The sequence below is a fragment of the Nomascus leucogenys genome, chromosome 7b (genome assembly GCF_006542625.1).
Source record: "Nomascus leucogenys isolate Asia chromosome 7b, Asia_NLE_v1, whole genome shotgun sequence".
Classification (NCBI taxonomy): Eukaryota; Metazoa; Chordata; class Mammalia; order Primates; family Hylobatidae; genus Nomascus; species Nomascus leucogenys.
The window spans coordinates 315,928-328,426 of record NC_044387.1 but is presented as its reverse complement, the minus strand read 5'-3'; the positions used below and the strand labels follow the sequence as shown (position 1 = coordinate 328,426).

The 12,499-nt window shown below is 62.9% G+C and overlaps 1 protein-coding gene across 5 annotated transcripts in view; it reads right to left on the bottom strand.

Annotated features, from left to right (window-relative positions):
* The window catches only part of SBF1 (SET binding factor 1), a 28,549-nt gene that overhangs the window by 14,350 nt on the left and 1,700 nt on the right, over positions 1–12,499 (bottom strand). For 2 of the 5 annotated variants that reach the window (XM_030815267.1, XM_030815269.1), the window contains exons 2-24: positions 7,456–7,541; positions 6,876–7,013; positions 6,622–6,783; positions 6,428–6,538; positions 6,068–6,091; positions 5,698–5,803; positions 5,443–5,575; positions 5,243–5,351; positions 5,054–5,167; positions 4,864–4,941; positions 4,313–4,426; positions 4,100–4,228; positions 3,918–4,016; positions 3,634–3,838; positions 3,429–3,541; positions 2,379–2,528; positions 1,969–2,037; positions 1,729–1,887; positions 1,374–1,642; positions 1,093–1,265; positions 942–1,015; positions 669–864; positions 311–438 (exon numbers count right to left, since the gene is read on the bottom strand). In XM_030815267.1, coding sequence (XP_030671127.1) covers positions 311–438; positions 669–864; positions 942–1,015; positions 1,093–1,265; positions 1,374–1,642; positions 1,729–1,887; positions 1,969–2,037; positions 2,379–2,528; positions 3,429–3,541; positions 3,634–3,838; positions 3,918–4,016; positions 4,100–4,228; positions 4,313–4,426; positions 4,864–4,941; positions 5,054–5,167; positions 5,243–5,351; positions 5,443–5,575; positions 5,698–5,803; positions 6,068–6,091; positions 6,428–6,538; positions 6,622–6,783; positions 6,876–7,013; positions 7,456–7,541 — 2,939 coding nt within the window. The remainder of the gene's footprint in view (positions 1–310; positions 439–668; positions 865–941; positions 1,016–1,092; positions 1,266–1,373; positions 1,643–1,728; positions 1,888–1,968; positions 2,038–2,378; positions 2,529–3,428; positions 3,542–3,633; positions 3,839–3,917; positions 4,017–4,099; positions 4,229–4,312; positions 4,427–4,863; positions 4,942–5,053; positions 5,168–5,242; positions 5,352–5,442; positions 5,576–5,697; positions 5,804–6,067; positions 6,092–6,427; positions 6,539–6,621; positions 6,784–6,875; positions 7,014–7,455; positions 7,542–12,499) is intronic. The other 3 variants (XM_030815268.1, XM_030815271.1, XM_030815270.1) reach the window with 2 other exon arrangements.

Sequence of the window (12,499 nt, the reverse complement as noted above, 5' to 3'; positions counted from 1 at the left end):
TCTGTGTCACACGAAGGCAAGCGTTTGTGTAAACTCGAAATCTCAGTGGCTGTGAGCTGAGGCCTGGGTTTGCAAGGCACACCCAAGACACGGACTTGAAGGCCGGCGCCCCAGGGAAAGGATAAGGACCCAAAGACTGCACATCAAACAGTGGACATCAACTCAAGAGCCACGGTGAGGCCCCAGACACGCAAGCATAACAGGGCCACTGCTGGAGACTGGCCTAAAAATGGTTCATACAAGAAAGACCGGTTTGCAGGAGAAAGACCAGGGCGGGGGATGAGAGCCCCACCCTCGCACCATGCCCCACCTGGAATGTGCAGGAGCGCAGCTGCAGCCCGTCCTGTAGGAGCTGGTCCACAGGGGTCTGGACGCTGATGCGCTTCTCCTTGGTCAGCGCAGCCACCGGGAAGGAGCGGACCACCACCTGCTCCCCAACTTAGGACAGGCCAGGCAGAGTCAGAAGCAAGGAAGGTAAGGGGGGGGTCCCCAGAATCTCAGGGTACCACAGTTATGGAGCATCCCAGGTGGGTGGGGAAGGAGCAAAGGCCCATTTCCCACGGGGACCCAGAACCCCTGAGAAAAGGGAGGGAGAGGCAGGGAAAGCCCATCCATCCCAAAGACCTGGGGGAGAGGGGGCGACAGGGCCAGAGGGTCTGCAGGCTCACCCAGGGGGTCCGTGGGCATCCCCGTGAAGATGACCCGGTATGTGGTAAGGAAGACGGCGCCCTCAGCTGGGAGCAATGCTGGTCCCCCGGCACTGCCCCCCGCGCCCTCCTCACGCCCATCCGGCAGCAGGTAGACGCGCAGGCCGTCCAGCACACACTCCTCACCGGGCAGCAGGCGCGGCCGCAGCAGCTTGGGCTGCTCCAAAACAAGAGCAGGAGCTCAGGATGCAGCCCCGGCCTTGGGCGCCCGCAGCCCCACCGGCCCCCGCAAACCTTCTGGATGGGCGGCAGCCTCCGGCTCTCCCGCTGCACGGCCTCCAGGGTCTCGATGTGCATCTGGACGATGTCTGCAGGAAGATAGTTCTCACACTCTGTGCCCAGCCCCACCCATCCAAGGGGGCATCACCAGCCCAAACCCCCGTACCTGGCACCATGACATGCAGCCCCTTGAGGTGGTCGCTGGTGACCCCACTCTCCGTGCAGACCTTGTCCACAAAGCGGTTGATGAAGCGGACCACAGCCCCAGCTACGTCGCAGGTCTCTGCATCCTCAAAGCCGCTCTCTGTGTCATAGCTCTCGGCCACACTGCCAGCCATGCTGGGCCAGGGAAGAAACTGTGGGCATGGGCCCTACCCACCACAGCCCCTTCTCACCACGGCCCTGCCTCCCGCCTCCACTGGGCCCAAGCTCCAGTCCCCGCCTCACCTGTTGGTGACCAGGCTGTTGCTGGCGCTCTCCAGGTCGCCCAGCCCGGCACGCTCCCGAAGCAGGCGGCTCTTGCTGCTGTCCAGGGGCAGCAGGAGGTAGCTCATGCGGTTGGCATAGTGGATGGCCTGGCTGAACACCGTGCTCTCCTCCTTCTGCACCAGCTCCTGCTGCTTCTCACGGCTCAGGGTTGGCCACAAGCGCCGCTGCTCAGAAGCCACGTCTAGGGCAGAGCGCTCGTCCTCCTGGGAAGGTGCCTCCCCAACCTCCTGCCACAGCACCACACGCATGAGCCAGGGCCACACTGCCCCCAGCCCCTAGTCCCCGGCCCCCAGCCCGGGGAGTCCCTGCGCACCTGGGCGGGGGCCGGGTCCTCAGTGGGCTCCAGGTAGAGGGCCCGGATGTGAGTCTGCACATCCCCATAGAACATGGCCTCCCAGAACTGTGGCGTGCTCCACACCACGTGCTCCTGCACACAGCTGTATGCGAACTGCGTCACCCCCGGGCTCAGCTTCTGCAGGAACCAGCGGAGGTGGTCAGCTGGATGCAGCCAGGAAGGGGCTGGGAAGGAGACCTCAGCCATGCCAGCACTCACCCGGCAGAAGGCTGTGACCAGAGGCAGCAGAGCAGCCGCGATGCCATGCTCGTCCAGAGAAGTGCAGTCCTGCAGGTAGAGTGAGAGCCTGTCAGGACATCTCCCCTCCCAGGCAGCACTCACCTCCCACCATGCCCCCACCACCCCCATAGCCACCACAGACCAGCACCTGACACCCTTGGCTCCAGCTCCCCAAGGCTGCCTCAGAGGCTCAGTATCAGGAGACCCCAGGCCCCGGCACCTGCCCCCAATGGTTCTCTCCATGTTCCCTGCAGACCGAGGACCCCTGCCCACTGGCACAGGAGTCTCTTGCACCCTCTCTCCACTCTCACTCACAGACCAGGGTCTCCCCGCCTCTTCCCGCTCATGCGCCATGCACCATGTCACTAGCAGGATGGACCTGGCCTCACCTGCAGGCAGCAGTTCATCATACGGACGACAAAGTCAAACTGCTGGTGGTCCAGGACCGCACGGTTCTGCTGCACATGCAGGTGCAGCTCCTGGGCGAGGCAGCGGCGTGCAGCTCGCCCCTTCAGGGCCCTCAACACGGCTGGAAGCAGCTGGGGGTGGGGAAAGGAGACATGGGCTGAGGGCACAGAGAAGACCCACTCGGGGCCCAGGCAGGGAGGGCAGCAGGTGTCCAGGAGACCCAAATGCCTTTCAGGTGGGGTGTCCCAGACTCTGGGGCTTTGCCGACCAATAAAGACTAAAACCTCCAGTGGGCCCGACAACTCCACAAGTACAAGTTCACCAGGCCAGACACGAGGATGCAGACGCTGCACCTGCGAGCCGGCAGAGAGGTGCGCGCCAGAGGGAGGCCTTGTGGGCCGGGCCCCCTTGCTCACAGGCTCATAGCTGCCTGGCTGGCCAGGGCTCAGTGACTAGCCTGGCACAGGCCCGGCCACAGAAAGGCTTGGAGTTTGCGTTCTATTGCTGCATCGTTCATCACAAAACTGGCCGCCCCAAAGGGACACCACACAGCCAATGACAAACAAGAGTCGCCAACTGGCCATGATGACAGACCCCAGAGGCCTTAGGTGAGCACCACAGAGGGCAAGACGGCAGGGAGCAAAAAGCTCTGCTTCCATAAGGTACGAGGAACAGGTCATGTATGGAGGGAGCAAGCTGTTTTCCATCAAGTACGAAGAACAGGTCGTGTATGGGCCTACCCAATTTAAGGGGAAGGACACACAGGAAACATAATAGTGAAACCTTCTGATTTCTGAAAATGGAAGTAAATCTCCCTGGCTGGGCCTTCCGCGCAGGCCCGACACACCCCTCACTGAGGTCAAGAGAGGAGACCTGGAGCCCACCTACCCTCCGGCCAGCCCAGCCCCCTCTCCTGTCTGTTAGGCAGAGGAGGCCCCGGGGCAGTGTCAGCACCCACAAGGGCGAAGCGCGGCCTGGGTCTCCTCTGAAACCCACTGCCCTAGCCTGGCTGGAGCCTGCACAGCCCTCACCTTCTTGGCCTCAAGCATTTTCCCCTCAAACACGTAGGAGATGCAGTTGCGCACAACCTCCAGCCGCCGGGCGCTGTTGACATGCAGCCCGCTGCACCGCTCCAGTATGGCAGCTGCGGGGACAGAACACACACACTCGGACCCCTGACCCCATGCCCATCCTGGGCCACGCTTGGGGCCCGCCTTCCCCTCCCTCATTACGCACTCATGGGGGGCCCTGAGGGCACGCTGGTCCTCCTCTCGGCCTTCACAGCGGGGGGTGCACCCTGCATCTTGGCCGCAGCCTGGTCCACAATCCACTGCACAGTGCCCTCATCCAGCCGGGGGAAGGGTCGGGGCACCCGTCGCAGGTGGCTGCTCTCACCGGGCCTCTGTACCTTGTGCATCGCCACGGCTGGGTACGGGTTCTCCTGTGGGGAGACGGCAGGTGTGGGGCAGGGGCCCAGGGATCAAGGTGGTACGACACCCTCCGTCCTGCCACCCTCGTACGTTCTTGTAGAGCTGCTCTGCCAGTTCCTGGACGTGACGCAGGACACGCTGGGGGTGGTTCTCATCCGCCCGCATCCTTGCCACCTCGTGGGCCACCAGCTAGCGGGGTAGGCAGGAGGTTAGGTAAGCCATGGTCAGGCAGAGCCCGGGCAGGGGACTGGGAAGGCAGGGCGGAGGTGCACCTCATCGAACAGGTCCGTGGGGCGGTACGGGACTCCACGCTCCGACACGAAGCCAGCAAAGGCCATACCCTCCAGCACCTTCATCAGGAAATCGTCCTCTACCAGCCCACGCTGGCCCAGGAAGGCTGCCTGGGGGACACAAGGAGGTCGGTCCCTCAGGGGTCTCCACCATGCACTTATCTCCCACCCCACCCCAGCCACCAGGCGCCCCACCTTATGGAAGCGGATGACAGGCTCCGGGTGGATGCGCACGACATGCAGGCACCAGCGATAGCCCTGCAGCAGCTGAGCGAAGAGCCGCAGGAAGACGGCGCGTAGCTCCTTGTCCTGGGAGAAGAGCTGAGTGCAGGTGAGAGCCAGTCCTGCCAACCCCCACCCCAGGCCACCCAGGAGCTTCTCCACACCCCACCCCACCCCAAGCTGCCCCGCTCCCATCCTTCTGCCCCTCCCACCATTCTGCACACAGGGCCACCAGCTCCTCTGAAACTGTCTGGACGAGGCACTCCTGCTCAGCACCCTCAAGGGCTCCTGTGATCAGATGCCAAGTTCCAGCCCCTGGCTGGGCCCCTGCCGCCTCGCCTGCACCACTCACGACCACCACTCCTAACTGCTGGCGGCTGCTTTGCTCCCAGCCTCCTTCCTGCTTCTGCTACTGGAGCCGGGGCCAGCCTGGGGGTGGGGCCTTGTGTGTCAGTGGCAGCAGACCTGAGCGGGGGCAGCCTGAGCGCCTGGGGTCCCCATGTAGGAGCAGCAACGACCCCCACCTGCATCTTCAGGGAGGAGGTGGATGTAGTAGGCGGAGGGAAGGCGAGGTCAGCCAACTCCAGCTCCGGGTCCAGGACCTGCCAGCACAGAACGGAGCAGGCAGCTGCACGCTGGCCCCGGCTCTAGGCTCCCTGTGCAGCCACATCCCAAAGGCCCCCAAGGCTCCCGCTTGCCCGTGGTGCCCCTCACCATGCTCAGCACACTGTGCGTCTGACTCTGCAGTGGCTCTGGCAAGGGTGGAATGTGCACACACTCAGGGATGGTGACTGTCCCTCCATCCAGATCAGCAACAATCACATCGAGCTGTGGACCAAGGGAGCCAGCAGTCAGGGACCTGCAGGCCTGGGCCGTGAAGTAGACACAAAGCACAGCCCTTACCAGCTCCTGGGTCTCTGCCTGGAAGGCCGCGTTGACCCCAATGATGAAGGGTGTGGGTGTGCTGAGGACCTCCAGCAGCTGAGCCGGCAGGATGGGCACATAGGTGAAGCTGTGCAGGCCCCAGAGGATGCAGTGAGCCAGCAGACGCAGCTGGGCAAAGGGGCCAGGAGAAGGGGCTGGGAGGGCCGCGAGGGGGTCACCTGTATCTGAGAGGAAACAGCAGTGCCAGGAGGCCCCGACAGGCATCGGCGAGCCGCTGGTAGCTCCGGGACAGGAAGAGAACCTTGTGCTCCGTGAGGGCAGCACAGAACAAAGACAGCACGTTGGTGATGCCTAAAGGAAGAAGAGAAGCTTGGAGAGGACCCTGGGCCCCCACCCAGGCAGAGTGAGAACCCACATCCCTGACTACCAGCCCCCGAGGGGAAGCCATGCGGGGGTGGGACAGACAGGCTCACCCAGCTGGCGGAAGAGCAGGGCCACACTGCAGCGGCTGACGGGCAGCGAGTCGGCCAGGGGAGTCTGGATGACCTGCCGGTCACCAGCCCCCAGAGAGATCGTCCTCTGCAGAAAAAAAAGGATCGAGGCTCAGTAGCTTGACCAGAGCCAGCCCAGAGTCAGCCCAGAGCTCTGTGTCCCCAGGCAGACCCTGGTGGACTGACAGACCCGAGGTGGGACTGGCTGTGATGGGCAACATGGCAAGAGGGAAATGCCATGCCCTGCCTCTGTTGTCCCAAGCAGCTGCAGAGAAAACTCAGGACAGGAGTGGCTGCTTTTGATGGGGTAGGGATGGGGCCTAGGTGGGTGGAAGAAACAAAGAAACCATACCGCTCCTTCCTCAACAGAGTCCAGCTGCACAGGACAGACAGGCAGAAAGACACGGTTAGACACTCCAACACACCCAGGCACAGGGCAGGGAGCAGACAAACAAGCTGACATCAACATCCAGAGACAGGCACACACCATCAAAGGAGCGGACACAGAGGCTGAAGGACACAGGCCCAGAGTACAGGTGCGAGGGTCAGGTGAGCAGGCCAAGACTGTCGGGGGCAATGGTGGCACTAGGACGCAGGAGGGAGCATCCAAGGCCTGCAGCTGTGTGTGGCTCTGGCTGGGCTCCAAATACCTACCGGGGCCCCAGCAGGAGGGCCTGTGGCTGTGCAGACACCAGCTGCCCCCAAAACTTACCTGCGAGCCCCCAGCCAGGGGCACAGTGCACGTCAGCAGGTTCCCAATCACGTTCTCCAGGCACACATTCAGGCCCTCCACGTGGATGGCATAGATGAGGCCAAGGCTGTTCTGCAATGACCAGAGCGGGGAGTGGTGGGACAGCCGATGGAAGCACCCTCGTCCTGCCTCGCCGCCCCGGCTGCCGGCCTCACCCTGAACACCTCCGTGTGGTCGAGTCGTGACACCAGTACTAGCGTCTTCGGTGCAAACAGCTGGGCAGATGGGGCAGGTGCTGTGGGAGACAGGTGGGTCTGGCCTCCCTCATCCCCCTCTTCCTCCCTCTCTGTGGCATCCTCCGCGCGCGTCGTTTCCTGCTGGGGGTCAGGGGGAGACGGGGGCAGGGGGAGTTGGCCACGGCCCAAGGATGCAGCTTCATTCATGCTGTACCCAGAGGCCCCAAGCTGACCTGTGAAGGCTCCGCTGGCTCCCAGAAGGTCAAGCAGGCGCAGTAGTGGCGCTCGGAGTTGATGTCGGTGAGGACAGCAACGAAGAAGGTCGGTGGATTCCTCTCGGGACATAGCTGCCACCCGCTGGGCTGGCAAAACTGCAGGGAGGGCTCAGCAGTCAGCTCCTCCCCCTACACCTGTGGCAGGAACCAGCCCACCTGCCCCAGCATCTGCACCACCAGGCCTGGAGGCTCCAACACACACAGGCAGCTCCTTGCTTGGAGACCCTGGGGACACGTGGCCTCCTGGGCCTCAGTCTCTCCGGGTGAAAGGAGTAACAGCCTCTGACCTCCCCACCTGGGGCAAGGACCAGGAGATGGGAGAACAGTCCCCACCATCATGAGTGAGTGACAACATGACACAGTGACATGAGCACCGTGCAGCCCGACGGCCACACCCCCCGACAGCAGCTCTGCTGTCTTCTCCCTAGCCCAGCAGGGAGCCGGGCACTGCGGAGGCCCCCAGTCAGGGATGAGGGCAGGGCTGTGCCCACCTGCTCTCCCCACCTGCCAGCACCGTCTCAGCACGCCCCCCACTCACCAGCTCGATGCCCTGGGGGAATGGGTTGTCCTCCCAGTCCTTCTCCGGGAAGCGCTGCAGAATCTGGCCCTGGCCTTCCCCACTCCCTGAGGACAAGAACAGGTGGTCAGGGCACCCGACCCGCCCCCCACCCACCAGGAGGCTTGAGGATCCCAGGGTGGAAACATTCCCACCCACTGGGCCCTCATCTGGCACCAGATCAGCCTCAGCTCCCTAAAAATAGTTCCGTATGGAGAGTCTGCTGGACAGCTGCAGACCCCAGGGCCACCTGAGGGTAGAGAAGCCCCTGCCGCTACACCCCATTCCCCGATCCCACCCCAGAGACCTCCTTCAGCCTGACCAGCCCAGCTTCACACAGCACAGCAGCCCTCCATCGAAGGTCAGCATTTCGGGACTGTTCCACAGGCCCCCACAGCATCTGCCACCACCGCCAGGCCCCCACTTAGGCTCTCAGCTCCCCCAAGAGTGGGCATCCCCCAGAGCTCCCTGTCACCCACCAGCCCTGTCACTGCACCACCAGCCGGGGGTGCGGAGGACTCAAACCTGCTGTCTGTGTGGGGTTCCAGAAGCCTCAGCCCCACAAGGCTACAGGACACCCCCTGTGCCCACAGCCCCAGACTCTTCCCTATCCCAGCTGCTTCAGAGACAGACAGGTCCCCAGTACAGGTCCCAGAAGATGGGGTTTGGCAGCTGCCTGTTAGAACACCATCCCCACAGCCAGCAGGACCTAGAGGGGCAGCAGCTAGACGGGAAGGATGGAGACTTGGTCCAGGACGACCACTGAAGGATGCCCAGACGGCTTCCTGAGCACTGGGACCCCAGCAGCTCTCGGAGGAGAGTGGGACGGTGGTCGCACCCAGGCCTGCTCCCTGCCTCCAGATCTCCCTGAACATAGGCCATGGGATGGGTGCTGAGCGCAGCCTAAGCTCCCCTGGGCCAGGAGGAGGGCTTTCAGGGCAGGGAGAGCCAAGCGGCCTATGTCTCCCCATGAGACCCCTCCTCTCCTCGGGGCCCCAGAGCCCTCGAAGCCCCTTTTACTCTGCTGCCCCCACTACCACATCCAGGGTACTGTGTCCAGGCCCGGTGCACACTGGTGGAGAAAAGGTCCCTGCCTGTGGCTCACCCCTGGAGAGCCAAACCAGGAAGCCTGGTGGGGACCACAGTGGGACACTCAGGGTGTGGCTCCCACTGCAGGACGGCTCTGCAGGCCTCCCAGGGCTTGTGGAGGATGGAGCAGGTGCAGCAGGAAAGACAAAAGCCTCCCTGCCTTCTCCTCCGCACAACCCGCAGGTCCCCAGGGCCCATCCTCTGCTTGGACGGGCCTCAACACTGCCACCCACCTGGCGGAAGCAGCAGAGCCAGACGGGCAAGGGGGGGGGTCATGCTCAACACAGAGTCCCTCGTGGACCCCCACCCTGGCCCCCAGGAGGCCACAGCCCCACATCCAGCATGCCTGGTCCTCCTGGGAACAGATGAGCAACCCTGGCAGCCCAATGGCACACACTCCACGGGTCCCCTACAGGCGGGGAGACCACCCGCCCTCCAGGGTTACAGAGGCAGAGCCAAGGAAGTCGGCAGTGGGCAGGTTGCTGCTAAGTGGGAGATGGTGGGGCGGTGAGGGGCCGATTCTGACTCACAAAACCTCAGCTTCCTGCTCCCCTCCCCCTGCCACCACTGATACCCTGCAGAGGACAGGCGGCAGACTGGTGGGGGCCCAGGTGTCTGTGGGTGCCACACCTACCTCCACACCCCCAAGCACAGCTCACTCAGGCGCAGGCCCTGAGCTGCGGCTCCTCCCCCACCCCGCCCACTCCCCCAAAGGCCTCCTTGTGCTTGGCCCCAAACCACCATCTGGGCCCAGCCCTGGCTGGCACCCAGGGCTCACCCAGTTCTTGCCACGAGGCAGCAGGCGGAGGAAGGAAGAGGGGTTTATGAACAGGGACAGCAGTCTCTGCACTGCAGCCTCCCCCAGGCCAGGCAGGGAAGGCAGCCTTCCCCAGGAGGATGGGCAGAGTGGCAGGTCGCCGTCTACCTTGACCCTCTCCACCCCACTAGTCTGGTGAAGCACCAACTCTCACTCAGCCTTAAGTCCTCTGCAGGGCTCTACCCTCCAAAGAGCCAGCCCTGAGCTCCACTCTCCTTGGGCTGGCCCAGTGGCCCAAGTGGGCCAGGCCAAGCAGGCATCTCTCCCTGAGCTCCTCTGTGCCATGACAGCCCCAGACTAGCCCTTCAGGTCTCAGCCCACAGAGCACCCCCTCCCCTGGGAAACTCTGCCCCAGCCTAGGGCCTACAGGGACCCTAGGACCGACCTCCCTCCACCACACCCCAGTGACTGCTAGTGCACCTGTTGGCTTGGCTGGGACGGACCACAGGCTAATTAGGGCTTGTAGAACACGTACAGTCGGCTACACAACCATCTTCCCCACACCCAACGCACTCACACCCCACAAGCAAACAGGTTCCTCCGTCGGAAGTACAGGGCACCTTCCAGAGCCCCAGGGAATGACAGAACACAGCTGGCCCCTGGAAAGGCAGGCCATGGAGGGCCCTGCAGCCCTCGGCTGTGAGCAGCTCCCCTCCTCACCCTTCTGAGGTCCCAGCCTACACCTCAGCTCTGTGCTGTCCAGGGCCAGGCCACATTGTGGCCTCCAGGGGGATGTGGGGGGTTTTGCCATGTCTTCCCAGGGTCCCCCACCCACTTGAGCCCTATTGCACAGGAGTGACCTCCAGCAGTTGAGCTCCTTGCCCACCAGAGTGCTGTCTTTACCTCAGAAAACACAGGAGGGAGGGTGCCCTCTCCACTCCTCCCCTCAGCAACAGGACGAATCCAAACAGTGTGCTGTGTGGCACAGGGCACCAAGGTTTCCTTGCCACCTCCACTTTTGAACATGGGGCTGAGGGGGCCACCCAAGGACAACATTGGGGCTCCTGTCCTGAAAGCGCCTCAAAAAGCACTTCCTCCTGCACCAATGTCCCTGCGGCCAGCCCCACGTAGACTGCAGGCCTGAAAGGCGGGCGGGCAGGCAGGCGAACACAGACCTCGCGTTCTGTCATCTGCTGGCAGCACCCCATCACCAGTGCCAGGCTCTGACGCCTGGAGGGCTGGCCCAGGCCAGTGTGTGCTGTGGGGAGGCAAAGAAGGATAGCAGCCTCTCCTGTTCCCCCATCACACTCCCCTCCGTGCACGAAGACCAGCCCTGGCCAGCTCTGCTGCTTGTGGGGAACCCAGCTATAGGAAAAGAAAAGAAAAGGAAGGAAGGACAGCACCTTTCTGCTACACCACCCACCCAACCCCAACATGCACATGGCTCCCTTGGCCGCAGCAGCAGGCCATGTGCAGGGCCCCTACTGCTTCCTCAGTCATCCCCCCAACCTGCCCTGCCCATCAGACCTGAGCAGTTCTGACCCAAGGCCTTGGACCCCCTCTGGCTCCCAGGGTGGAGGCTGGGAGGCAGTTGAGGCCATCCCAAACAGCCCCAACCCGATCCAGAGGGAGGGCAGGAACGTGGGTGGGGACAGTAGATGGGGCTCAAGAATGCAGCCAGCTCATCACAGTCAGGATGAGAGGCGAGGCCATGGGGTAAAAGGTCTTTTTCTCAGATGCAAGGGGTCCAGCCCCTCCTCCCAGGCAGATGCACACTCGGCTGCTGGAGCTGGAAGGCCGATGGCCAGGTCAGGGCCAGATCAAATGTGTCTCCTGCCCCTAGAGACACCGCAGCACTGGCCATGCTGTGATCAGGGCCCTTCTGGGCCAAGAGCCGGGCAGAGGCAGTCTGTCTAGTTCTGATGCCGGCCCCGGGGCACAGAAGGTGATCCCTGACTCATCAGGTGAGGGGCCTGCAGATGGGCCAGCGCCGGCCACCATCACTCTCTGAGGTGAAAGGGTCACAGCCAGCACAGGCATTTACCTTCTCAGGGCCCCTCCCCACCTTTCCTGAGAGGTTTCCAGCTGGTAACCGCTAGCAATTGGGATGCTGCCTCAGGCAGGACTCATGCACCCTTAGCACCCTGGTGCTGCACCCAGCAGCTCCAGACAGGATGTCCAGATACAGGCCAAGACAAGCTATCCGCCACTCCTAATCCCCAGCCCAAGAGACCCTGCATCCCGCCCTGAAGTCCTAGCCTGACAGAACAGAGGGGATCCTCTACCTGCTCAGAAGTGCCTGTTGTGTCTGTGCCTAGAGGGTCCACACACCTGCTGCTCAGTCACTAGTGAAAGACACTCATCATTTCCAGGGGCCTCCTGTGTGCTACTGCTTCACGTGCACGCATTCACCGCATCCTCACGGCAGCCTGGGAGGTTAACATGACTCACTCCATCCCCAGATGAGGAAACTGAGGCACAGAGAGCCAAACAACTGGCTCAAAGTCACAAGGCTATCAAGGGGCAAAGCAGAGACAACTGACCCCCACGCCACGCTCCTCTGCTTCTTCCCCCCTCCCACCTGCCCTGGCACCTGGCTCTGCCCTCAGCCCATGACCAGGGTCCCAGTCTGTAGCCTTGTTCCCCTCAAGAATGAACAAGTCCTTCTAAGAGGTGCCTGGGGCTGCAAGGCCAGCAAGCAGCTGACCAGCTCAACCCCAGAAGGTAGTGGGTACAGGGCTCCACGGTCCTCCAACCCTACTGCAGTGGACCATTTATCACTCCTTCCTGCCACTTAGGGGAAGGGGGGTACCTCGAGCTCCAGCCTTCTACCCTGTCCTGCGCAAAGGACACACACAAACAGGTGCCTGCACTACGTGTGGCTCCAGCAGTGAGCACACACGTCACAGACAGCTTGCTGTGGAGCCCACTCTGCCTCTTCTCTCTGCCTACCTTCAACTCCTCACCCCACGGCCACCACGCCTCCCACCTGGCCTTTGCCTGTAGTCTCTACCAAACCAAACCCTCTCCACACTGCCCTCAGGATCCTCAGGGTCATTATCAGCTGTTCCTGTAGCCCCCGCCCTGGCCCCCAGCCCAAGGCCCCTCACGCCAAGGCAGCCCTCAGCCAGTCTTGCTTCCCTGGATCCTCAGGCACCCTCTGCCCCAGGTGGTACGGCC